Below are 27,668 nucleotides of genomic sequence, written 5' to 3'. Positions count from 1 at the left end.
AAACTGGTGGAATTGCCCTTTAACACACAGGTAGCCTGCAGGGGGAGCCCTGGATCTGCATGCCCACTGTGAAGGAGTTTGACCATCAGAGGGCGCTACAGCATTAAAATAACTAAACAAAAGCTGCTACATCTCAGACTGCTGTTTCAGATTAAAGATAAAGTTGTGTAAGATGTGGTCAGTGAGGTGTTGTAGTGTAAGATGTGGTCAATGGTTTGTCTCTTATTGTTTGGTCTTCAAAATGGATCATACAGAAAACTGAAAGTGGACACTGCTGTCTCTGGTTTTTCTTTAGCTCAGTTCACATCAATATGTCAGTGTTCTTGGTGTTTCCTGGTACTGACCTTGTTCTTCTCTTCTGACCAAAGCTGAGACTTAATGGAGGCAGCATTGATCAGCGTTGGGATAGTTTATTTTTAAATAAAACAACAGGTCAAAAATAAGAAATACATCACGACACCTAGAGACAATATTTCCAGAGAAAATGAAAATCTGTTTAAAAAAAAAGTTTATGATGCTCAGAAGCTTAATTCCATCAAACTGACATTTAGTAATAAAAATGCTGTGCCTAATGATGTCATTCTCTCTGTCGCTCCACCACACTCTTTGGGTTTGTTTGTGAGGGAAATCTGTCGTATCAAACCAAAATCATGTGTAAATTCATAATTGATTTTATGATTGATTGAAGTTTCCAGTAAAAGTTTTTTTTTAATTTTTTTTATTGCATTTCTCACAATGGGGAGGGGGTGAAGGTTAGTAGATCAGGTTGGTGAAGTGCTGTGTTCACTGTACTAATAAGTTTTAACAATGTTTTTTTAAGATATTCACAAACAAGTGTGTCAACATTCATAAAATATTACTGACAACTTCTGTTTCCATAGCCTAAAACAACAAACTGTTTAAAGCATTCAAATATTTAGATGCTTGTTTAACCTACATTAAATATCTATTAAATTCACCTTAATTTCCACTAATCCTGATCCTCCAACAGGGTTGAGAATCAGCAGGTGGTTTGTTATCGGTTTGAACATCTGTAGATAAGTGATAGAGGGCTGTCCAAATACAGTGAAACCAAAATGTATATAAAAATATAATATAAAATTCTTTGGTAGAAAAAGCAGGAATAGCAGCTGATGACTCAAGGCCCGTGACCAGTGAAAGGCTCCTGATAAGGTCTAAGTCGAGATTCTGAATGAGAATTCTATTATGGCTGAATAGTGGTAATGATAGGGGCCTTCAGCTGAGAATGAGACGACTATAATAAAATAAAATGTTATATAAAATTTCTACATTACAGAAAAATGAAAGATAAAAAAGAAAAAAACAACGGAGGAGATGGATCAGTGAGGATCTCTAAGAGTTTCTGGTCATTGTTGGAGGATGAAAGGCTCTTCACTTCTGGACTGTGGTGACTGAGGTCAATCATTTAAACTCTTTATCCATCATTCCTTCTTCATCTGAGGCTACTGAATTTGTCTCCTCAGCAGCTTAATATCTTTCACTGCTAATCCCACAATCACAGCTACAAGTACAGAAATCAGTACAATCACCCAGGCTGGTAAAGCAGCTCTTTTGTCTGTGTCCAGATCTAGATGGTCATCTACAAAACACACACAGGTTTGTAATACAGTGTGTTTAACTAAACACCATCATTAAAGCTCAGCAGCAGATTCCTGATCAGTGAACTCTGATTGAACTGAAGAAATCATGTATTAAAAACATACCCTTCACTACATCACTTCCGCCTGCTGACCCCACGGTCACTGTGTAGATGTGAATGGCCTCTTCATTCCTGGCATCCATTACAGTATAAACTCCACTGTCAGACGGAGTCACTGCTCTCAGCTGAAGAACAGCCGATACTCTGTGTTTATATTCAAGTTTACACTGTAGTGACCGTATTATCACTGTGCACATCTGACCACTGGACGGTCCACCTGAACCTGTACTGCTATAAAGCACCTCCATTTCCTCTGGTATGTCCAAATCCAGCACCAGGGATCCACCAGGCTTTATCTGAACTGTAGTGTTCAGGGCTGAGGAGAAAAACAAACAAGAGCTTCATTATTCACAGTATCAGCCACAGAAACACACGCCTGGTTATTGGACACTATGCTGGACACAACTACACAACTATGGTGATTTTGTCAGGTGCGTTCTTCTGCATTATTCTTTATGAGTCTGAAACACACACAACACATATTTATGGATATCTATCCATCTATCTAACTACAGAAACACACACAACACATATTTCTGTCTATCTATCCATCTATCTAACTACATATATATATATATATATATATATATATATATATATATATATATATATATATATATGTAGTTAGATAGATGGATAGATAGACAGATAGACAGCGACAAACACCCAAGATTCTCTGACCACACACAGAAGTCTGGCTTCTGAGACTAGAACCTTATTAACTTTGCACAAATCACTACTAAATCAGGTGTCAGTCAGTAATGGTCAGTTAAGGCCACAAATGGACACTTACGCTCAATTTGAAGACGCACATCACAGATGTCTTTACCATCACAGTCACACATGTACCTCCCTCTCTTACTGAAATCAGCGTCAGTGATGGTGAGAGAGAGATTCCCCTTCAGGTACTGATCATGGATCATCTGATATCCCTCCTTCACTGATCTACATGAAGTCTGATCACACTCAGCCAGAGCATCAGTGGGTTTATGGAACACAGTCCATCTGACCAAACCAGAGCATCTCTCATAGCAGGACAGAGTAGCAGAGTCATGAAGCTTCACCTTCACTGGACCAACAGCTGATTTAGACACTGGAAGAGAGAATAAGTGGATAAAAATGAACATATAATGAAAACTGATCAACACAAGTGTCTCTTTGTTAGAATAGTGCATTATTACTGTCAGCAATAAGATAAAATTTTAAGATCCAGCATAGCTAAAAGCTGCCTCAAACACCAAACAGAAATATAAAGTCTTTTAATAAGATGGTAAAGTGGTGACAGTGCAGTTCTTACCAGTAGTCACTGTAGAGATCAGTAAGATCAGGATACAGAGAGCAGAACTGCAGGACTGCATGACTGACCTACAGACACACACACACACCATCAGTACTGACCAGGAGAGGAGAGAGACAAGAGAGAAAGAGAGAACAGAACTGACCTACAGACACACACACCATCAGTACTGACCAGGAGAGGAGAGAACAGTTATTCAGCAAACATCAAACAGAAACAATAGGAATTACAATAAGGATCATATTCTCATTACAATGTACACAATCACAGCCTTAAATATTGGAAACTGCACAGCAAAAAATGGTATCTTCACAAGTAAAAACATCTCAAATGTAGTCATGGCCATAACTTGCTATTAGGACACTGAGTTCTGGACTTCGGTAGTTTCAGAAGAATTTTTTCACTTTCCAACATGGGGGAACGTTGCAGTGCCATATAGATGGCAGGACATGGCAGGGAGGTCCTTGGCAGCATGGACCCCTGCAGCAGAAACTGGCTCTTGGGGAAGGAGCCTGAGCTCATGTGGGAGGTTAAGAGGTACCTCCCAGATATAGTTGGGCTCACCTCCACCCACAGTGTTGGCTCTGGTTGGAGTTTGTCCTGGTGGATAAGAGGCTTACATCAATGTGAATTAATATCATAAGGTGGAAAACTCTGACTGATGTGTGTGCTAATGCACCAAACAACAGTTTGAAGTTCGGCCTTCTTGGAGCAAGTGGGCAGGGTTCTGGAAAGGGCCCCTTCTACAGACTCCATATTCTTGCTGGGAGACTTAAATGCTCATGTTGGCAATGACTGGGAGACCTGGATGGGGGCGATTGGGAAAAACGGCCTGCCCGATCTAAACTCAAATGGGTGAATTCTCATTGTCAATTCTGACAATTCTGTGCTAGGCATGGATTGTCCACAACAAACAGTAAGTTAGAACATGAAGGATGTTCATAAGTTTATGTGGTATCAGAGCACCTTGGGTCAAAGGTCAATGATCGACTTTGTTGTTGTTTCATCTGACTTGGGTCCATATGTTTTGGACACTCAGGTGAAGAGAGGTGCTGAGTTGTCAACCGATCATCATCTGGTGGTGAGTTGGATTAGATGGCAGGGATGGCTGATGGTCAGACCTGGTAGGCTCAAAGGAATAGCGGTAACGTAGACGCCCTTGTTCAGAATGATTTTAACTCCCACCTCCGGGAATGGACCCTGTTCAAAACCTCCATTGTGGAGGCTGCCAGGCGTAGCTGTGGCCTAAAGCTTCTTGGTGCCTTTCAGGGCGGTAACGCAAGAACCCTATATGGTGGCCCCTATTTTTAAGAAAGGGGGCCGGAGGGTGTGAGCCAACTACCAGGGTAGTGAGGTGTATTTAGAAGAGTGCTTTTATAAAATAAGGTAAAAACACTCTTAACCTTCAGTATAAGTTGATATTGTAGTGTCTGAAGTTCTCTGTGGTATCTGTTTTTACAGGTTTGGAATGTTTAAGTTAAGGGGGGCCCTGGTCCAAAGGCCCCCATAGGGAGTGGGCCTCTCACTTTCTCTCTTCTTCTCTAAATTCCAAATAGAGATCCTTTTAATATAATTTATTAAGATCACTTTATTGAGATGATATCTACTATTTTGTTCTGTCTCCTTTCTCAACAACAAGCAGCCTCAGTTGGGATATTCTGTGCTGGAGGTGACACTTTAGAATTGGCACGGTTCCTCTCTCAGGTACTGTATAGTGCTTGATATGATAGTGTTTCACTTTGGAATAAACATCTTATACAAGGAAGATGGTGTCAGCTGAGTCTCCTTCATCATCTTCACATCATCGCTATTTAAATAAACAACAGTAGCACACCGTTCAGCGTCCTTGGGAAAGTTTCTGCCAAGGTGCTGGAAAGGATAATTCGACCAGCAGTTGAACCTCAGATTGAGGAGGAACAATGCGGATTCCATCCCAGCCATGGAACAATGGACCAGCTTTTCACCCTCACGCAGGTTGTTGAGGGGTTGTGGGATTTTGCCAACCCAGTCTACCTGTGTTTCATGGACTTGGAGAATGCTTACAATTGCCATTGTGAAACTATACATTATCATCTTACAGCTGAAAGTCAGCATAAAGTCCTGACTAGGAAACCAGACACCACCAGTATTGCTATCTTATTGATATCGTACCACATTTCAGCTACTTTTTATCATCCAGTTTATATTTAGACAGTAAATCATCATCATTTCAGCACTCCTGAATCAGATCAGTGCAGTGAAATGAAGAGTAAATAATAACTCACAGTGACCAAAGCTGGCAGGAAGTGAAGGTCAGTGAGCAGGTCGCTCTGTCCAGATGATAAAGATGAGTTTCAGTGAGTTTCCTCAGTAAATGTGACTCGGTTGTTGGAGTTTGATCACAGTTTGTAGTGCAGGCTCAGTGTCTTCTATCAGATCTAGCTCATGTGAAACTGTCTGCTGGCTCATAACTGTGGTTTAAATGGCTTTTCCAGTAAACAGACTGGAAGTTAGACTGATTTCACTTCCTCTAACACATACAGTTAAGAGAATTCTGTGGAGTGTCACAGGAAGCAGAGTTAGTAACTTATTAAGATCACTTTATTGAGATGATCTACTATTTTAATAATTGAAATCAGAATTAATATGATTATTAGTATTAGTAGAAGTAGTAGTAGAAGAAGTAGTAGTACTAGGTGTAGTAGTAATAGTGTTAGCAGAAGAAGACGTGTAGGTTCACTGGTGGTTTTGGAAGGTGAATAAAATGGCAATATCTGTGTTGTGGTCACTGGTGACCCCAGGGGCATGTTTTGCTAAGGTTTCCAGGTTGAACGACATGTTTAGTCTAAACGTTGTTAAATGGTGTGTAACAGGCTTTGAGGTACATTTCTTTGGATTGATCAGCATGTCAGAGCTGTTACCCCATCAGCAGCACCGTGTGTATAAATCCTGCAGTATTAAAAAGGCTCTGTTAGGCCTACATTCCTGCTGCATCACTGAAGTGGTCTCCGCTCCTCAACCACTACATTTATCATTTGCTGGACCATCACCTGCCTCTGCTCCAGCACCAATCTCCAAACCCCAACCCCCTGCAAATGTTCATTCCTCTTTCCTAACACAATTTTAGCATTGATATGTTTTCCATGACTAATCTATTCAATGTTTGATGTAGATACAAAGCCATGGACACATGAAACAACCTTGCTTCTAATTAGACTAACAAAGCAAATGGCCCAATTCTTTCAATTTCCCTTGTTAAAGACTGTAGAAGTGGTATCTGTGGAAATGCTGGTTAAAGGATACAACTTTGGAGCAGAGGCATCTAAAAATGATCACAGGCAATTGAAACAGAGGTTGGTTTTGGTGCTGACATTAGCATTTTTTGGGAATAGAGAAACTTGAGGACATTTGCTACATCTGTGTTTTTATTCTTAGATACAAAACAATATTGGACAACAAGAAGAAGATAGGGAGTGGTGCCAACAGCTGGGTCTTCTTCGCCTCAATAGAGGACCTCCTGGCTGATGATCCCAGCATGGAGCTGGTCCAGATTGTGTCCTTATCATCTTTTCTGTCATTTGATATTATTAATTAAGTGGATTTTGTTAAAACCTCGTCAGCATGAATTAGTACAACAGAGGAGATGCGAGTCTTCGGTAAATGGAAATGGATGGGTGAAGTAGCTTTACTCATGACTCTCTAACAGTATGCAAACATGTTCAAGTCCATGTGAAAACGACAAAATGTACTTGTTGGAGGAAAGTGATGTTTGTCCATGTTAGTCCACATCTGAAGCGCCCCAGCAGTTTGGGCAGCATGTCACTGAGCAGAGGAGGCAGATATTTATATTAGAGCGTAAAGCAGAACTAAAATGTTCCAAAGCTGCCAGCAGTGATTGTCTAAAGATTAACTGATTCTGTTTAGCGTTTTATAAGGTATGTGACAGTCTCTGTTTGGTTACTGTGCTCATTCATTTCCTCCTTCCAGTCTTCATCAACAGCTGCTGAGTTTCTCTCCTCAGCTGCACAATCATCATTGCTAACATTACAATCACAGCTACAAGTACAGCCATTATTAGGGCAACCAGCCACATTAGTACAGCAGCTCCTTTATCTGTGTCCAGATCTGGATAGTCATCTACAAAACACACACAGATTTGTAATACAGTGAGTTTAACTAAACACCATCATTAAAGCTCAGCAGCAGATTCCTGCTCAGTGAATTCTGATTGGACAGACAGAGATCTTGTAATAACATACCATTTAATTCACTTCCATCTGCTGATCCCACGGTCACTGTGTAGATGTGAATGACCTCGTCAGTCCATTTGTCTATTACAGTGTAGACTCCACTGTCAGATGGAGTCATTCTTCTCAGCCTAACAACAGATGTGAGTGATGCTCTCTGTGTGTATTCAGGCTTACACTGTAGTGAGCGTCCATCCACTGCACAGATCTGACCGCTGGATGGTCCATTTGGGTCTTTATAAATCAAATCCACTGGATCTGATATTTCCATCTTCAGCACTAGAGGCTCACCAGGTTTTATCTGAACTAGAATATTCACAGCTGAGGAGAAAAACAGTCAGGAACATCATTGGTCACTTCACCACCACCATTTGATATCAATAGAAAGCATAAGCTGGCCACAGATATCAAGATTTTGTTGGATGTGTATTGATTGGCTATTCCCTCATCTTTCCCTCATGCAAGCACTTTTTTGTTGGATTGAAAACAGTTTGAGATGTTTTTCAAGTTTTTCTAGAGTTGAAACATTTCTTGAGTTTTCTAGAGTCACTTTGTTTCACACTGGGCTGTATTTGTTGTAGCCCTGTTTATAATATTTTTAACATTTCCTCACACATCACAGAGAAACAGCGCTCTGTGGTTGGTTAATTTGCATGTCAGTCAAATTTCCTTATTCTGTCAAAGTAGGCGGCCGATGTCTGCAAAACACAGAGACTCTGACGACAGGCAGAAGTCTGGCTTGAGAACTCTCCTTAACTCACTGACACCTAAATGGTCATTAAAGAAACTTACGCTCAACCTGAAGCCGCACATCACAGAGATCTGCATCATCACACCAACACGTGTACCAGTCCCTCTGACTGAAATCAGCATCAGCGATGATGAGAGAGAGATCTCCCTTCAGGTACTGATCATGGATCATCTGATATCCCTCCTCTGACCAGCATGAAGTCTGATCACACTCAGCCAGAGCATCAGTAGGTTTATAAAACACAGTCCATCTGACCAAACCAGAGCATCTCTCATGGCAGGGCAGAGTAGCAGAGTCATGAAGCTTCACCTTCACTGTAGGATTACGCGACTCTGAAAGCGAGAATGAAGACATAGAGATAAAATGATGAAGATAACATCTTTATTACTTAGAAAAATAAATGTCAAATTTCTTTAACCAGTTTTCCATTTTGCCTCAATCCATTTTAAATGAGCTTTGGCCCAGAGAAGACGGCAGCATTTCTGGATCGTGTTGACATATGGCTTCTTCTTTGCATGATACAACTTTAACTTGCATTTGTGGATTGTACGGTGAACTGTGTTCACAGATAGTGATTTCTGGAAGTGATTCTGAGCTCATGCAGTGATTTCCAGTGCAGAATCATGTCTTTTTTCAATGCAGTGCCGCCTGAGGGCTCGAAGATCACGAGCATCCAATACTCGGCCTTGTCCCTTGCGTACAGGGATTTCTCCAGATTCTCTGAATCTTTTGATGATATTATGTACTGTAAATGGTGGGATATCCAAAGTCTTCACAATTTTATGTTGAGGAACATTTTTCTGAAATTGTTCCACAATTTTTCTTCTTTCTTTGCTTCTGAGAGACTCTGCCTCTCTAAAATACTCTCTTTATACTCAGTCATGTGAGTTATTTGTAAGTTGCCCCTCCAGCTGTTTTTTATTAGTACTACTTACTTTTCCAGCCTTTTGTTGCCCGTCTCAACTTTTTTGAGATGCGTTGCTGCCATCAAGTTCTAAATGAGTCAATGTTTTTCCTGAAATGGTAAATTGTCTCACCTACAACATCATATATATGTTCTATGTTCTATTATGAATCAAATATAATATTGGCAGATAATTGCATTCTGTTTTTATATACAGTTATTTACATTTTACACAGAATCCCAACTTTTCTGGAATCGGGGTTGTGTATATATATATATATATATATATATATATATATATATATATATATATATATATATATATATATATAATGGTTTAGAATGTTCCAAATGGATTAGCATATCTTACATAAATTGGGATGCTTTTATTAACTTTAATGCACTTAATGTGCTCTGTGTTGCTGTTATTTAATAAAATACATTGGACTGCACTCCTGAAAGATATTATTGATATTAATATTGAAGGATTCCAACCTGAAGTGAAAAACTACATAAGGACAATCGTAAAAGTAATTGTTTTAAATCAGAGTGATCTGTCTGTACTCAGCAGATCATATTACAGTCACAGGTTTCATTATAGAAAACGATTTGTTACGAAGTTATTAAGAATTTCATCGTCAGGCTGTTACTGACAGAAACTCTGCTTCACAAACCAAAGTGAAGGTAAAACTCAGTAAAGTCTTTAACAAGATGATAAAGTAGTGACAGTGCAGTTCTTACCAGTAGTGAATGTAGAGATCAGTAAGATCAGGATACAGAGAGCAGAACTGCAGGACTGCATGACTGACCTACAGACACAGTACACTATCAGTTCATGCCATCTTGTTCATTGATTACAGCAGATTGTTTACAGTAACATTCTTCAGTAATTAATGTGTAATGTTGGTTATTCGTCATACATGATGATAATGCTCAGCAGTGCTAACATGTGCCGGTTCTGTGCTATTATACAGATTATACATACATAAGATTATAATAATATTTAAACATGCTAATAGGCTACTACTGTTTAAATATGCTTGTACATGATGAGTGCAGCCACATGTCATGTGAAGTCTGTGTGCTTATGGTGTGGTGGTCACTTGGTCATTCAATCCCACCTACATTTAAAATGCTACTGTAAATAATCGCCTCTGTTACTGAATGTTTTTCAATAATATTTGTAGGTCACTCTGTTGTTTACAGCAGTGGTTTCTAAACCTGGGTTAATCCCTTAAATGGCCAGGGCCCAAAGTGTTATTACACCATTCTATAACGTAAAAATAAATAAGTTTGCATTGAAATCCCTGTAGTTACTGAATAATAAGCCTTGCTGGGTAACAATCCTTGGATTTTAAGGAGTTGATTGTAGGGGGGCGTGGAGTGGCTGCAGAAGAGAAGGACTACATTTTTGAATATGACTCACCTGATGATACCAGACTGTCTGCTCACTAAAAGAGTGAGTGAAAAAAATTCAAAATATAGAGACGCTGGGTTTCTACTGAGCTTCCTTTACAGACTTATCTGCAAATATACAGATGTTCACGTATCTCTTTAGCTCCTTTAATATTGACTCTGTAATTCTCTTTATTATTTATTGTGTTTATTCTGTTTAATGTTAATAGTGCCTTAGTTAAACACTGTTAACAGTCAGTGTGCTTGTCTGGTCTGTTCAGTGTGTTAAAAATCATACATGTGTGATTCACCAGCACTGATTCCTTTTATGTGTAACATGTTTCTACTTGTGAACACTGAGTATCGCAGTACTACAGCGTCTTCAGGTTTGACAGAAGTTTATATAACAGCACCATCTACTGGACAAAACTGCATTCATGTCCTACACTGATTCTCTGAAACAGGATGGCTGAAGAAAACAAACCAGAAACAATAATATTATTTCAGTATAATAATGTATTTGATATTTCTATGTGATGTGTTTGAATGATGGAGCTGCTCAATAATATATTTCTCATGGTGCTTCATCAGATCTGCTTCAACAACAGGAACTTTCCATGAGTTTGGTTTGTGTCCCATCATCTTTTTAGAAGCAATAAGATGAAAAAAAGTCATTTTTTATTTCTGTGAAATCTTTAACTTAAAATGATTAAAATTAGCATTTAAATGATCATAAAAACATACAATATCTGTATCCACCTTTAATATGGTGATTTCAGGCTGTCTCACCTCATTGACACTGAACTTCTCTAATATATTCAATCAAGTCTCCTGTAATTAACATAATTACTCTTTTATTTGGTTCATTTTCATCAATTTAATGTTAAAGAATGATTTTCCCCATTAATTTATATAATTTAACAAAACACTGCTGACGGAAGAAAACCTCATATCTCCAAAATGGTAACTTTACAGGAGAAGGAAAAAAACCTTCTACACTTTTAATGGAAGTCAATGGAACCAGACCTTTTTTGGCCATCATTTTGGGCTGTTTCTTTTGGTCAGTTCATCATGAAATTTACACACAATGTAAAGAACAACAGGCATTTTCAGATTATGTCAAAAACTCAAGAACGACAAAAATGGACATACAAGGTTTTCTTCTGACGGCAGCGAAAAAAAAAAACATTTTAACGAGTGTCCCACGTTTTCTGCACAACCTGTTCTAATGAAATAGTCCCTACCGAAACAGTCACTACTGAAACAGTCACTACTGAAACATTCGGTTTGTTAGTGTTATGATTGTTTTGGTAGAGGCAAAATGAAATGATCAGTCATTTATTTTCATAAAAAATAAACATAATTAAGGTAAAGACTCACTCAGAGCAACATGATTTCATCTCTAAAGTCCAAGATCAGTTAAAAGTCCCAAATATGTTTTCAGCTCTGAGTTTGAACCATTTATGGAGATGATCCATATTAAAGACTTCATCTACATCGATTAGCACAGGAGGATTTACATACATGCTTCACTCTGAGATCACAGTATGACACCAGAAAGGTTTTTCATGAAGAGCTCAGAGATTCACGACTGTGTAGTTGTGAAACTACAACACTGTCATCATACAGGTCAACATCAAATACATACAGATTAAAAACAGTAAATCATCATCGTTTCAGCTCTACTGAATCAGATCAGTGCAGTAAATGAGGAGTAAACAATAACTCACAGTGACCAAAGCTGGCAGGAAGTGAAGGTCAGTGTGCAGGTCACTCTGTCCAGATGATAAAGATGAGTTTCAGTGAGTTTCCTCAGTAAATATGAATTTGTTGTTGAGTCTGATCTCAGGTTGCAGGTTCAGTGTTGTCTATCAGTTTTCTCTGATGTGAAGTGACGCAGGTTGGACCTCTGCAGTAGAGCTCAGCGGTTTGACCAGTTCTCCCAGTAAACAACATGTAAATGTAACAACATATGCAAATGTAATATGTAAATCAAGCAGCTGTCATGAAGATCTCTCTGTCCAGCCAGTGCCCCGCCCCCTCTCAGACTAAAGCCCAGCATAAGCACTTATTCAACTGACCACAAATATGGGTGATTAAACTAAATGACTGTCACATACTACTGTCATCGTTGAGATTATTATTACTTACTATTATTATTGGATTTATTATTAAAATTATTATAGACATGATTATCGACTACTATTGAAATTGTTATTAAAATATTACGGAAATTATTAGTGACATTATTTAGGTTATTATTGGGATTAATACTAAATTTCTTTATTCAGATTATTATTGACATGAATATTTAGATGATCATTATTATTATTATTATTATTATTATTAACGTTGAGATTATTGTTGAGATTCAAGACAGCAGTCACAAAGCTGAACAGGATCAAAGGAAAAGCAGATCCATTTCTGAAGGTCTCTCAGTTTTATTGTTAGATTTTATCATCTGTACTTTTTTATTAAATAATGTTATTTATCTGTTTTGTTCAAGGTTTATTTGTACTGTAGGTACATTTTTTGTTCATTAAACTACAAACACTTGTATTAGAGATGCACTAATACCACTTTTTCCTTTCCGATAACGATACCTGATCCTTTAGTATCGGCCGATACTGAGTACAGATACTGATACTAACTCTATCTGACCTAACTGATGGCATTTACTTGTTGGATTATATTTATCAGATTTATCAAAACTTCTTTTTGTTTATTTACTGTATATATTTAATATTTTGTATCATGTAATTAGTAATAAGAACCATTTTTAACAACTTAAGTAAACGTAAAATATCTTGATTGTGAAAAACAGTTAAAAACGGAACTGAACGGTGAACAGATGAGCCTGTGCAGCTGCTCTGTCTCGAAAACGAAGCATCCAAATTTCAAATATCACCATCATTCACGCTGTCAGTATCAGCATCTCTCAGTGTTTTTCTGGCTGGTTGAAGCGACAGGCCCTTAGCAAGACCCCACCGCTGAGTGGTACAGCTGACCACACCACAGGTGCGGCTAATGGACACACAGGCCTGGCTAGCAGGCTGCTATACTAAAGGCTAAATCGAGACTAAAGGCTGTCATTACACCGAGAGTCCGGCGGTTTCTTCCTCTCTCTCAGTAACGTTAACTCAGGCTGTGAGTGACCACACAGTGGCAGACAAGTGATTACTGAAAGAAGCTGATCAGCCGTTCAGGTAAGCGGCTCCGTAGCGTGTTCATAACACCAAAAACTGCCGTTACAGATTCTGTCATGAGAGTTTTTACTGCCACGTCATACATCAGTGCACATGCATACATCAGAAATTGCTTTGTGGTGTCAGTCATAGGTATCAGCATCCCATCACCAATACAGATATTGAGTTTAAGTGCCAATATCAGCGCCGATACCGATACAGTATTGATATCAGTGAAACACTGATTTATACCTTTTCATATCCTGATGTTTTAAAACAGGACAATAAAATACAAGCCTGTAGTCAGACAGGGTGTGTTTTATTTTGAAGTGATTGTCAGGTCAGTGATGAAAACAGACAGTGGAAGTGGGCGGGGCCATAAGGTGGTCTAAAACAGCTCTGGTGTGTCTTTATTATTGGACTGAAATCAACCTGAAATGAATGGAAGTGAATGGAGAGCTTCTCTCAGATGGTCCACTTCTGCATAAACAGCTGACCTCTGGTGGCAGTGGAGGAGAAAAGCTGGGGGTCTGCTAATATCAGGTTTAGAGGAGACCACCTGTTACTGTCCTGCCAATATGGATTATAAACACATAAATAAATTAAGCTTTTAAAAGCCCCAATTCAGTACACAACTTACATACACACAGTAAATTTCATACAGAACCAAAATATTATTCATGGTTTGTACTGCAGCCAACAAAGCTTTATTTCCTAGACAAAGCATAAGAAGAACATGATTCAAATATAACATTATAGAGCTGCCTTTTTACATTAAGGCCTAAACATGTAGACAAATTCAGCAATAAGAGTAATAGCAGAAATTAAAATTATGAAAATGTATAGTAATAAACTCATGCATGTACACTAATGTGACCAGCAGGTGCCGCCAGCGTGCAGTGATTCGAGGGCTTCAAAACAAAGAATCATTTTTCGAATCAGTTGGTTCACTTGGTTCCAAGAATTCTAGAGTGTGTTGCTGTATTCAGGGGTAGTTAACAGAGCCTTCAGAGTCACTGTTTAAGACACTCTTTAAGACAATAAAGCGCATGAATAAAAGATAGAACTAAACTACAACAAGAGCTCATATAAAGCTTCTACATTACAGTCCTGCAGAAGAACAGCAGATAAATATCAGAAAGCAAGAGACTGATCAGTGAGGATCTCTCAGGTTTTCTGGTCACTGGTGGAGGATGACCGGCTCTCCTCTTCTGGACTGTGTTTGGAGTTCGTCCTTCATTCACTTCATCTGGAGCTGCTGATTCTCTCCTCAGCTGCCAAGTCTACACCACTGATACCACAATCACAGCTACAAGAGCAGCCATCATCAGTGCAAAGCTCCACTCTGGTCCAGCAGCTCCTCTACCTCCTTCTGCCAGGTTATCTACAAAACAGACACACACAGGGATTTGAACGCCATCATTAAAGTCCAGCAGCAGAGCATATAATAACATACGACTTGATTCACTGTGGAAGTGAATCACCTAGATCTGTGTTCCCCGCTGTGTCCCTTTTGGCCATTATAGCGTGAGCTCCACCCTCTGAACCTGTACTGTTATAGATCACCTGTATCTCCTCTGATACGTCCAAATCCAGGAGCAGAGGTTCACCAGGCTTTATCTGGACTGCAGTGTTCAGGGCTGAGGAGAAAAACAAGAGCTTCATTAGTCACAGCATCAGACACTGAAGTACACGCCTGATTACTAGACACTAAGGTGGACACAACTATGGTGATTTTGCCCTTGTGTTCTGATTGTGCATTAGGAGTCTCATGGAAAAAGCTAGTAAAGCTTGTGTTTGCTTGCAGGTGTGTTTTTGTTGTAGCTCTTTTCTGAAAATCTACTGCTCCTAAACGCCACACACAAACAACACTTTTTGATTGGTTACTGTCAGTCAAATTTGGTTTTTGTGCTTTTGGCTTTTGGTTCTTGGTTACATTAAGCTACAAAACCTCCAAGACTGTTTGACTTTACAGGGAAGTCTGGCTTCTGAGACTAGAACCTCATCAGCTCTGTCCACATCTGATATAAAGGTCTGCAGAAGAATGAAAGTCTTTAATAAGATGACAAAATAGTGTCAGTGCAGTTCTTACCAGTAGTGAATGTAGAGAAGAAGATGATTTTCAAAATCCAGTACATCAAAAAAATCTGGTTCACAAACCGAACTGAAGGTAAAATACAATAAAGCCTTTCGTAAGATGATAAAGTAGTGTCAGTGCAGTTCTTACCAGTAGTGAATGTAGAGATCAGTAAGATCAGGATACAGAGAGCAGAACTGCAGGACTGCATGACTGACCTACAGACACACACACACACCATCAGTACTGACCAGGAGAGGACAGGAGAGTCCACTGAGGTGGAAGCCCTCAAAAAAAGTCACTCAGATTCTTGAAAGTGAAGCACTGCCGAACATCAAGACCCAAGAACACAAGCAGTGGGAATTATAACAAGGATAATATTCTCATTACAGTGTGCACAATCACCGCCTTAATATTGGAAACTACTGCACAAAATACATCATATCAACTGACAGCATCTCAAATGTAGTCGATGTGTGTAATATTTCTCATTATTAGAGTGAGAATATTATAAGTTTAGCATGAATCAGCTAGCAAAGTCATCTGGCCCAGTTCTGACTCTGGCACAGTTAGCAGAGAGTCAGAAACAGTCTGGCGGTTCTCGGTTCTGCCCTGGCTGGGCTTGGTTCAGGGTCAGTACTGTGTACTGATAACTCCAGCATCAAAACAGCAAAGGCTAACAGGTTTAACAGGCCGGTATATTTGGCCCAAATCTGGGCAGACATTCAAAAAGAGTCAGAGCTGACACGGCTGCCAGAGGTGGACCAGTTGTGGTACGCTCAGATGGCAGGAACTGGGCCAGAAGTGGGTCAGCGTTTCATGGCTAGTTGGGAGGTCAGGATTTGCTTAACTGGACACATTCGTTTCTTCACAGAATACACATAAACTCTAGTCCACTGATTATTAATCAAGACTCACTTTACTTCCATGTCTGTTTCTTTGATAAGCTGGACAGACAGTGGACAGATGCAGTATGGACAGAGCGCATATTACAGTGTTAACAGATTAATTTTATCTGCTTTAAGATTATAATTGGGTGCACACATAATCTGGTGTACTTAGGTGTGTATTCTAGTTTGACAGGAAAACCAGAGACCACCAGAGTGACCATCGTTAAACCACATTTCTGCTATATCATCCATGTCATATTTAGACAGTGAAACATCATCATTTCAGCTCTACTGAATCAGATCAGTGCAGTAAATGAAGAGTAAATAATAACTCACAGTGACCAGAGCTGGCAGGAAGTGAAGGTCAGTGTGCAGGTCACTCTGTCCAGATGATAAAGATGAGTTTCAGTGAGTTTCCTCAGTAAATGTGACTCTGTTGCTGAGTCTGATCACAGGTCGTGGTGCAGGTTCTGTGTCTCCTATCATATTTTATCCTGACTCTCTGTCGTATCAGATTGTCCAGTAAACACACTGTGCTCAGATAATACATGTAAATACATGTAAATTAACCAGCTTCCTTTACTTCCTCAGAACTGACACAGATATTTGATCCACAGAACGCTGCAGAGGGTCATCACTGTAAATAGGGTTTAATAAACGTCAGCCAGTAGTGTCTGGGGGTCCCTGAGGACCAGTTTGACAATCACAACTGTAGAGGTTCTGTAGATAAAGAGCAGCTTGGGAGTTCAGACCATTCCTTCAGCATGGTGGCGGTAGTATGAGGGAAGACTGACTGAGGGAGGAAGAATGAATTGTGAAATCTGTTTATGTATAACTGAGCGTCCGCAAACCTTAACAATTATAAAAAAAATATAAATACCTATGAATAAGTATGATTATGCAGATTGTGAACAACCCCTTTCCTCACAGTTTTCAAATCCCACCCCTTCCCCTCACCCCCACACACAATGCTTTTACCCTTGGTGAGTGGAAAATACAGTTCTTTCTTTTTCATTAAAGAGATGAGACGGAATACAAAGTTCTTTATTACAAATGAAGTTATTAGCATAACAATGTGAGTGAAAAGTAGAATCTTTGAAATTCTAACACAAATTACAGAACTTCTCAGTATTTGCTGGTGTGTCCCCCTTTTGCGTTAATGACAGTGTGCACTTGAGCTGCATGAGCTCCACGGGTTTGTGTAAAAGCCTCTGATCAGCAGATCAAATCCACCTCAAAGTCGTCTGAACGTGAGTTTCACTGGATGAGATCAGACTAAAACAATCTGACCTTTCAATACAAAACCATGCATTTATTGTGGTTTCATGTGGTCTCAGGCTTTTAGGATCCACTGTACATTTACAATTGATGAGACGAAACAGACATTTTTACTACTTTACTTTAGAACTGCTTTAGTTTAAACACAGGGTAGAGTAGATTTGTAAAACACTATTTTCTGTTTTTATTTGGATTGTAGCTCCAATGCTAATTTTGGCATCTCCAATATTTTCTGTCTGGAGATGTATTAAAATTTGAGGGGAAAAATTCTGGCTTAAAAACGTTTTGCTAAATAATCATGCAAAGAGTATTTTAAGTAACCTGTGGTGCTTTAGAGTGAGAAGGTGAAGTGCATGGATAGAAGAAGCCTCAGGTGAGACTGCTGGATATATTAAACTAAATGGTCTCAATAGGCAGACAAACGAGACGCTCACGGAAGTAATATAATTGGGTTTTATTAACAAAAGTGTTAACCAAACAGGTTGTCAATAAGCCAGGCCAGGCCAGGACAGAGCCATAAACAGGTACATGAGGAACCAGAGATCAAGGTACATAAGCAAGCAAGGGTCAAAGGCCAGAGAAGGTCCAAAGGAGAATCCAGAAGAGTAAACGAGGGACAGAAAGGGTCAAAGGGTCACAGGAAGCATAAACAGAAAAACCGCTCAAAGGACAGGTCTAATGGCAATACTTCACAAAGAGTTTCTAATATAAACAGGTATATATACAAACAGGGATAATGAGCACAGGTGAAAGCAGTTCGAACTCAGGGGAAGAAGATCTGTGTAGCTGATTGTGATTAGTTGGTCTGGCAGAACCAGATGAATCATGGGAGTTGGAGTTTACAGGTAGGTCGGAGACTTCGGAGGAACCGGGTAGCCTGACAGTTGAATAAAGCTTCTACATGAAAGCTCTGTAGAAGAAGTGCAAACGCTGCAGGACTGTCCACACTGATACCCATAAACACCCCAGAACTCTGGCAGAGGAAATGAGAGAGAGCAGAAGAAAGAAAGAACAAAACAGACAGAAATAATACATGGAAGCAAGAGATTTAATAGTAATGATGAGTTTTATTACTGGGAGATGACAGTCTCTTTTATTCTGGACTGTAGTTAAAGTGCCCATTCAGTTAAGTTCCTTACATTCAGTGGAGCTTATTTCCTCATCCACATTTCTTCATCCACACGATCACCACCACTAACACCACAATCACAGCAACTGCCAGTGCAAAAACCCACACTGGTACAGTAGCTCCTTTATCTGTGCCTGGATCTCCATCTACAAAACACACACAGGTTTGTAATACAGTGAGTTTTACTTGAACACCATCATTAAAACTCAGCAGCAGATTCCTGCTCAGTGAATTCTGATGACATAAACAGAGGTTATGTAATAACATACCATTTAACCCTTACAACCCTACGATAATATGGTGTTATAGTTTTGCTATTTGGACAGTAACAGCAACAATTACAATTATACAGTATTTACATGAGACAGTCACACATGCTATATGTTGTTATTTCCAGAAAACACTGAGCTACTCAGATATGTCACTGTTTGATATGTAAACCCAAACAGAATTTGAATATCTTTATAAATTTGACATTTATCTGATCAAAATATTAAGTTTGTACCTCCTAAATTTAAAATGTTTTTATATGTACAGACTGTCTACACAGCTCAGCTCAGATGCCTTTTAATATCTAATTAGACTAAAGTGTCTGTGAGCTGAAAACACAGTAACTTTCATGGTAGTTCATTCTATTGCTTATTAATGAGAAATATAATTAATAATATTAGTTGGACATGATTTTTATTGATTTTCTGTCCTGTTCGATCCATACTGAGTACTAAACCTTAAGACAGGCCTTAGAATGTTTTCCTCAAAGCCAAGACCAGGACTTCAAAATTCTCAAATTATTTTTGAGTTTAATATTTAGAATTAGCTGGTTTTAACAAATTAAAGTAAAGTAAATTAACATATAAAGCTCAATAATATTATTACTATGGGTTTATGTACTATTATTTTGCATATTTATATAATTGTTGGTTTCTGATCACTTTCATTTTGAGTTATAGTTGTTGAATTGGAACTGGTCCAGACTTGCTTATTGGAGCACAGCCCTCTGTTACGTGATGCACACCCCCCCCCCACTCTCTCATAGACATGTAAACACAGATGTATATCCTGAGAGCACTGCTTGAGTAAACCCTCATATAAAGGAACTTTGTAATCCAATCAGCATCAAAACAAAGATTTACACCCTTCTTGACCTTCTTACATTGTAAGTAGTTGCAGCATTGTTTGGCGCTGATCTCTGCTCGGCTAATGCGCGCTCCCGAGGAACTGATTCATGAAGAACAGCGTGAATTTGAGGGGGAACTGAATCAGATGCAACAACACACAGTACAAGATTTATACAGAGCATATGAACAGAAATACAATGAGCGGTTATGTAACATGGATTTTGGGTCTGTTCTGAGCAGAATTGCTCATTGATGCTTCACTGCAGCTGGATGAAATCACTCTGGCTAGAGTGGGTCAGTCCTGCTGATAGCTGTGATTGTTTATGATGTATCTGTGTTAACCCGCTGTTGAGTGGTGAAGCCTAACTGCAGAACTAGAGACGGCGAGTTCTGCTGATTATTGTGAATAGTATATCATGTCTGTAACTTAAACTGCTCCAAAGTTATGCCAGCTAGAAGACAGCCATGCGCACAGCCCGCAGAACGCGGACTTTGGGTTCTACAGGTTATTTCAGGCTCCATGGTCACTGTGTAGATGTGAATGACTACTTTTTTCTCTTTCTCCACTATAGAATATTCTCCACTGTCAGATGGAGTCGTGTTTCTCAGCTCAAGAACAGATGGAAGAGCAGATGCTAGAAACACTCTCTGTGTGTATTCAGGTTTACACTGTAGTGAGCGTCCATCCACTGTACAGATCTGACCACTGGGATGTCCAGATGTGTCTGTGCTGTTATGAATGATCTCCACTGGGTCTGATATTTCTATCCTCAGGAATAAAGACTCCCCAGGCTTTATCTGAACTGTAGTACTCAAAGCTGAGGAGAAAAACAATCAGGAACTTCATTAGTCTCAGATGCTCCACCACCACTGTTTACACATCAGAGTTTATGCGCTACAATCAATCAGTCTGATGGGAAAACATTTTTGCTAGTACTGCATTGTGCCATAACAATTATGAGCAATTCAAAGTATAGATACAGTTGTACAGTCTGATTGAAATCAGACTGTACAACTGAGGCTGTGAGGCACTGATGCTGTAGGGCTGCGAGGCTGTGAGGCTACAACTCTGTCACAATGTGAGACTGCGACGCTGGGACACTGTGAGGCTGCGATGTTGTGAGGTGATGGCTCTCACGCCATGAACCTGCATGCTGTGAGGCTTTGAGGCTGTAGGGCTGTGAGGCTGTGAGGCTTTGAGGCTGCAACTCTTATAATGTGAGTGTAACCTCTATACATTATTTTGGTTATTTATTCATATGATTGGTTCATTCTAACCGAGCAGTAGGGTGCGCTATTGTATCATCAGCTGAGTTATACAAGGCTTCACCTAAGGAAGAGAGAGTCTCCATTTTCTAACATGTTGAGGGAAAAATGCTTTTTCAGTTAACTGGGAAGAAAAAGCACCGTTTAGCTGTGAAATACTGGAGTAATCAGCATGTTTTGAGTTATTTTTGCATTCAAAATGAAGAGCATCTTTTCTATTTCATCAAGCTTTCGAATGTACTTCTGAGTTTGTCCCAACTCCAGTGAGTTCACCTCCTTATGCTGCTTCTGTGGCTAATTCACAAGTTCATTTGTTAGCCTAAGTTCAGGTTAATGGAAGCTTAAAATTCAAAATCAGAGCTTTAATTTATTTTCCATTCGAGAATTTTCCTTTTACCAATTGCCTTTTATGTTGTGTGTTTTTGTTAGCTTTTGAATCCATAACTTTTACATCGCCAGTGCTATCTTGGCAAATATGCTAGTTAGGCCTATTAAGTACTTAAAAATACAGAATTCTAGTTGTACTCTTGGTAAACTGTTTATTACAGCTACAGTTTAATTAATGTAGATAAGTTTAAGTGAATAATTGTGGAACTTTGGATTGTTCTGGAAAGTAAGTGTAAAATCTTAATTAAGCTCGAATGCATTTGCAGTTGTGCACGTTTTATTCTGGCAGACTAAAGACTTACATATGATTTAAATACGTATTTGTTGTGGTGTAAAATAAATGTCACTGTTCATTTTCTTTAAGTCACTTATTATTGTGGGTGATTCAAACTTTTCCTGCAAGCCTAGGACAAGTATTACCATTCATTACTGAGCCCAAACACAGTAACTCATTCAAACGGGCTACATGAGGCTGCAAGGCTGTGACACTGTGAGGCTTCGATGATGTGAGGCTCCTATGCCATCAATACTGACCTAGGAGAGATCATTACTAATCCAGAAGGAGGTCATGTTACAGAATCATCTTAACTCTGAAATCTGTTTAGTCTCTCTGACGACTTTAGTCTGGACTGAATTTAGTTCAGTAGCTATTCCAGAATAACAGTTCATAACTTCATAATCTCATCATTAACTCCAGATAAAACAGTATCACACAAGCATCCTAACTAGACTAAACCTCCTAAACACCGTCCTAACTTCAGGATAAAGCATCTGTTTCTATTGTTTTTAGGGTATAGTGACAGGCAGCATAACAAGTTCACTAAAACTGGTGTTACATGTATTCATATTGCAGCATGGTGGTTTTTCACTGTGAGAGTTTTTTGAACCCCAGACACTGCAGACACGTTCTCCACCATTCCCTTTCATTACATTGGCCTGTTCTTAAGAACGTGATGAGTCAATATCAGAACAAAGGCAGGGAATGGATGTGGGTTTTGCTGGCTGAGGCAGTGAGAAAAACAGGGGCAGTAATGTCCATTGTGCTTTGATTCCCGCTCATACAAGAACAGACTCCTCTCTTTGTATGGAGGGAGAAATCTGCAAAACTGAAACTGAAAGATACTCAAACGCTTCAGAGGGAGGGAGGGAGTGGGAGTGGGAGAGGGAGAGGGAGAGAGAGAGAGTCTACAACACCGTAAGGCTGCAAGGCTGTAAATCTGGGAGGCTTTTGTTATTTTAAGCATAACTTGACTTCTTTTATTTTCCTGTTTTTGTTCTTGCTTTGGCGAAAAGTCAAAGCAGCATAAGGCCAGCCTAACTGTTGCTTCACTGCATCTGTTGTTTTTTTTGTTTTTTTTTGAAAATACATAAAATACAATAAAATCTACTTAATGTTTTTCAGAATATTGTCTGTTTATCTATCTTTTTTCTGCTGAGCATCTGAGTCTGTGTTCATCTCTGCTTTTCACTTTCCATTCATATCCTGAAGGATAAAATTTTATGTCTCGCCCACAGTTGTTCTCCGCCTGAGTATCCCGTATCACTGGAAAACGTCACAGAGTAAAACAAACGTGTTCTCTGATTTACTGCGACTTTAAGATGGTTTTTATCAACCTTCTTGCGTGTTTGTTGGACATTTTGTTTCATGCTGGGCAGTTTTTCTGGAAGCCCTGTTGGGAAAGTCTCCTGCCCCTACGCGTTACACAGAAACAGAAACCCCAGCACCTACATGGTCATTAAAGAAAACAGCAACTCTTACGCTCAGTCTGTACAGACACATCACAGATGTTGTGGCTCTCACACTTGCAGGTGTACCAGGTTCTCTGACTGAACACAGCATCACTGATGGTGAGAGAGAGATTCCCCTTCAGGTACTGATCATGGATCATCTGATTTCCCTCCTTCACTGATCTACATGAAGTCTGATCACACTCAGCCAGAACATCATCAGGGTTACCGAGTGCAGTCCATCTGCCCCAAACAGAACATCTCCCATAACAGGGGAGAACAGCAGAGTCATGAAGCTTCACCTTCACTGAAGTAAAGCATGATTCAGACACTAAAAGAGGGAATAAAATGAAGAAATTAAAAGAAACAAACTGATTTTTAGAAACACAGCTTGTTAGAGGAGCACCAAGAAGATGATTTTCAAAATCCAGTACATCAAAAAAAAATCTGGTTCACAAACCAAACTGAAGGTAAAATACAATAAAGCCTTTCATAAGATGATAAAGTAGTGTCAGAGCAGTTCTTACGAGTAGTGAATGTAGAGATCAGGATCAGGATACAGAGAGCAGAACTGCAGGACTGCATGACTGACCTACAGACACACACACACCATCAGTACTGACCAGGAGAGGAGAGAGAGAAGAGAGAAAGAGAGAACAGAACTGACCTACAGACACACAGACACACACACACACACCATCAGTACTGACCAGGAGAGACTAATCCAGAAGAACAAATATATGTGATGTGATATAGAAACTTCTTAACTCTGAAATATGATGTTTAGTCTCCGTGACGACTTCAGTCTGGACTGAACTTAGTTCAGCATTTATTCCAGAATAACAGTTCCTACCTTCATAATCTCATCATTAACTCCAGATAAGAAAACAGCATCACACAAACATCCCTAACTAGACTAAACCTCCTAAATCCTGTCCTAACTTTAGGACAAACCCCAACGGGGTCCTAACTTCTGTTTAAGGTCCGTTTCTATGGTTTTTAGGCTTTGTGTCTGGTGGCATAACAAGTTCTCTGTAATTGCGGTTCTCTATTCATGTTACAACACAGTGGTTTCACTGTGGGATTAACTTCTTGAAAACCTGCCAAATAAGTATCAGAATTTGTATCAGAATAAGTATCAGTTATGAATCAGGACCCAAACCTGGATGGTAGGAAACACACTCCCAAACACGGTAGATAAAACGTTTCTGTTATCAGGACATCAGAGAGGAGACGTGCAGAAGAGCTGGTTAATGTGGAGCCGTGTAAAGGACTTTAATGATGGATTAACTGGGGAAACGTCTCTGTTTCTGACTTCATTTCTCTTTCTGCTGCAGCAGTTTCTTCTTTTGCTTGTTTTTAATGACTTTGTCAATCTGACTCATTCCACATATCTGAATCACTGCACGTTTGATTGTGTAAATCCTCATTTTATATGAAAAAGTAGCAACTGCACATTTTACAGGTTAATTAAAGGAAATCTGAGGGATGAAATCCCAAAACAAACCTGAGCCCCGAATCTGTACATACGTTCCCAACCAACACCCCTGATTTTACCCAACACGGCCCACAGCTGTAACCAACACTCCACACTGTCCACCAACACAGAGCAGTTTAAGAACTAAAACCAGATCCCACCAGAGTGACCATCGATGGACAGCATTTTTTTCATTTTTAAACCCTTTCATATTTAGCCAGAAAATCATCATCGTTTCAGCGCTGCTGAATCAGATCAGCGCAGTAAAGGAAGAGTAAATATTTACTCACAGTGACCAAAGCTGGCAGGAAGTGAAGGTCAGTGTGCAGATCACTCTGTCCAGATGGTAAAGATGAGATTCAGTGAGTTTCCTCAGTAAAACACGACTCTGGTGTTGGATTTTGAGTAAACTACCTTATTATATAGATCACATGTCTCCACCCCTCTTTTACTCACTCCAAGCTGGGGAGGGGAGCTGAGGGGTGGAGTCCAGCACAGTCCGGTCATTTCTCTGCTCTACCACACCAAATAAACCTGCTAATTAACTGCTGAGTTAAATCAGGTGTGCTTTAGAAGGAAAATCACCAAACTGTGCAGGAATCCAGCTGCTTCTTTCTGCCTCTTTCTGACCCCTACCTGTGATGACCATGAGACTTGGATTGCTCCTACTAAGGCTACTCAGCACATTCAGCCTGCTTGCAGCTGCTTAAACCTCATTCGTTACCCTATAGAAATTTGAATTGGGATTATTATATAAAACACTGCTAGAAAAAACTGTTACTGATAAATCTGTGTCTATAAAATCTAACCAAAGATTTGACTTGAGAACATCACTGGTTGCTGCTAACAGACCCTCATTAACTGCTTTACACTTTATATTCACTTAGCAGAAAGCTAGCATGCTAACAGGCTAACGCTCCAATAATGAAAGACTTTGAGTTCAAAGCTTCACAGAAGGAGGTCCTTAAAAAAGAATACATACCAACTGAAGAAAACATTACTGTAATGCTTATTACAAGCTTAATATGTCTTTATTTAAACCAAAGCTAACCTTAATACCTAGCATAACACTGAGGTAGCCCTGTTAGCTTGATGCTAACAGACCATTCACTCAGCATTAGCACTGGTTTAAAAAATCAAGTCAACAGATTTCTACATTTAACTTTGTGGAAGGATATTTTGTTATGGTTTTATACCATTAAACAAAATCATAAAGTTGAAATTACTTTATTAGCCTGAGAAATTGGCGTAGGCTAGAAATAGCTTAGAATCCGCTGACTAAAGAGTTTCTCTCACGCAGCTCAGTCAATAGCATTTAGCATATTTAACACATATGGACTGTTTACTCTTCCCTGCATGTTCTGACTTTAAGTTCTTTAAGTTAAAACTGTGAATGAATGTTTACAGTGTACATAAAAATCACTCATCTGAAAAGCAGCCCATCCTGAGCTCCATACTGTACATAAGGAAAGTACTGAAGTTTCAGTACTTTATTGCCATTTCAGTCAGTACTTGACTAAGAGGAATTTCTTTGTGTTGCTCAAACATTCATAATCTCAATAAAGTAACAAACATTAAAATAAATTAAAATAAACAAGGTTGAGATTGTGGAGTGGAGTGTATTCAGTCTGATAGCGGAAGGGTAGGTGCTACTAGTGGTTGGTGTAGTGTAGGGGGTAACACCTCTGCCTTCTACACTGTAGACTGGGGTTCAAGCCCCACCTTGGTAAACACCCTACACTATACCAATAAGAGTCTTTGGGCAAGATTCCTAACACTACCTTCGCCTACCTGTGTAAAATGGTCCAATTGTAAGTCGCTCTGGATAAGAGCGTCTTTCAAATGCTGTAAATGTAAACTGAGATCTACATAAGAAGCTTTGGAATCGGGAAGGGAGCTTTTTAAAAGCTACTGTCTGTACAGATGTTTTAATCTGTTCTTTTACGTCCTTTTGGCTTATATAGAAGCAACAGGTGGAAATTCACAACCAATGATATTGGAGGCAGTGCGCACCACTTTCTCCAGCTGCTCTCTCTCATGAGCTGTTGTACCACCATACTGGACACATATGGAGGAGGTCAACACACTTTCCACAGTAGCTCTATAAAAGACCACCACCAAATTCCTTAAATTGTCTTATAAAGAAAAGCCTTTGGGGTCTGAGCTGATAGTCGTCCCCAGGAACCTAAAGGAGGCAGCCCTCTCCACCTCACCACCAGTGGTGGACAGTAATGAAGTAAATGTAATTCGTTACTGTACTTAAGTAGTTTTTTTGTGTATCTGTACTTTACTGAAGTTTTTCCATTTTGGGTGACTTTTTACTTTCACTCCACTACATTTCAGAGTCAGATATCTCACTTTTTACTCCACTACATTGACAAATCTGTCGTTCATTTTGGTTTATGTGTGTATAAAAACGTAACATGTCAAAACAAAAGAAGCGCAAAGTAAGAACACCAATCAGGGCACAGCGCACACTTAATTTTGAGCTTATTTTGACCTGTTGGTCATACCGACCCAGTGCAGCACACGGTTCAACATCAGTGCAGCAGCGTAAAATTTTGGGAGAGTCTATTCAACATAAATGATGAACTAACCTAACTTTGTGTAAACAGACCACAATATAGAAATATGTACTCATATGCAGTTGTGACTGACGTGTCTTTATTCTGAATTTATACAAACACATTTCATTTTATAGTAAATTAGTTTTGCTCCTACAGATGCAGTTTAGTAAAGGAAACTCATTTGTGAATCTGAGTCTGTTCATTGACAGAATCAGAATCTGGTATACAAGAAACGTAACAGCAAGATAAAACACATCCCTGGGGAGCACCAGT

The 27,668-nt window shown here is 39.4% G+C and overlaps 3 protein-coding genes across 9 annotated transcripts; all 3 read right to left on the bottom strand.

Annotated features, from left to right (window-relative positions):
* Positions 1-1,463: 1,463 nt before the first annotated feature.
* LOC118827044 lies at positions 1,464-3,167 on the bottom strand. Its single transcript, XM_036598258.1, has 4 exons — positions 3,018-3,167; positions 2,514-2,813; positions 1,725-2,036; positions 1,464-1,600 (listed from the first exon to the last, which is right to left on the bottom strand). Exons 1-4 carry the CDS (start codon positions 3,106-3,108, stop codon positions 1,464-1,466), a joined length of 840 nt encoding a protein of 279 aa, XP_036454151.1. The 5' UTR covers positions 3,109-3,167.
* Positions 3,168-6,738: 3,571 nt separating this feature from the next.
* Positions 6,739-12,169, bottom strand: LOC118826989. Its single transcript, XM_036598142.1, has 5 exons — positions 12,024-12,169; positions 9,640-9,707; positions 8,036-8,326; positions 7,256-7,564; positions 6,739-7,133 (listed from the first exon to the last, which is right to left on the bottom strand). Exons 2-5 carry the CDS (start codon positions 9,698-9,700, stop codon positions 6,967-6,969), a joined length of 828 nt encoding a protein of 275 aa, XP_036454035.1. The 5' UTR covers positions 9,701-9,707; positions 12,024-12,169; the 3' UTR covers positions 6,739-6,966.
* A 2,260-nt stretch (positions 12,170-14,429) lies between these two features.
* Positions 14,430-25,347, bottom strand: LOC118826996. Of its 7 annotated transcripts, XR_005008830.1 has the most exons (6): positions 25,119-25,336; positions 23,879-23,943; positions 23,383-23,682; positions 20,006-20,106; positions 18,863-18,998; positions 18,176-18,696 (listed from the first exon to the last, which is right to left on the bottom strand). XR_005008830.1 is itself a non-coding variant. In XM_036598158.1 (5 exons), exons 3-5 carry the CDS (start codon positions 15,764-15,766, stop codon positions 14,762-14,764), a joined length of 318 nt encoding a protein of 105 aa, XP_036454051.1. In that variant the 5' UTR covers positions 15,767-15,773; positions 23,944-24,018; positions 25,119-25,347; the 3' UTR covers positions 14,430-14,761. The 7 variants fall into 7 exon arrangements, 6 of the variants coding, with proteins under 6 accessions (XP_036454051.1, XP_036454050.1, XP_036454048.1 ...); XM_036598158.1 differs by lacking the exons at positions 18,176-18,696; positions 18,863-18,998; positions 20,006-20,106; positions 23,383-23,682; positions 23,879-23,943 and adding exons at positions 14,430-14,862; positions 14,963-15,118; positions 15,706-15,773; positions 23,944-24,018 and having other exon boundaries at positions 25,119-25,347; XM_036598155.1 differs by having other exon boundaries at positions 18,176-18,998; positions 25,119-25,338.
* Between the last annotated feature and the right edge of the window lie 2,321 nt (positions 25,348-27,668).

Source organism: Colossoma macropomum, unplaced genomic scaffold, assembly GCF_904425465.1.
Source record: "Colossoma macropomum unplaced genomic scaffold, Colossoma_macropomum, whole genome shotgun sequence".
Classification (NCBI taxonomy): domain Eukaryota; kingdom Metazoa; phylum Chordata; class Actinopteri; order Characiformes; family Serrasalmidae; genus Colossoma; species Colossoma macropomum.
This window is presented reverse-complemented; position numbering and strand designations above follow the sequence as displayed.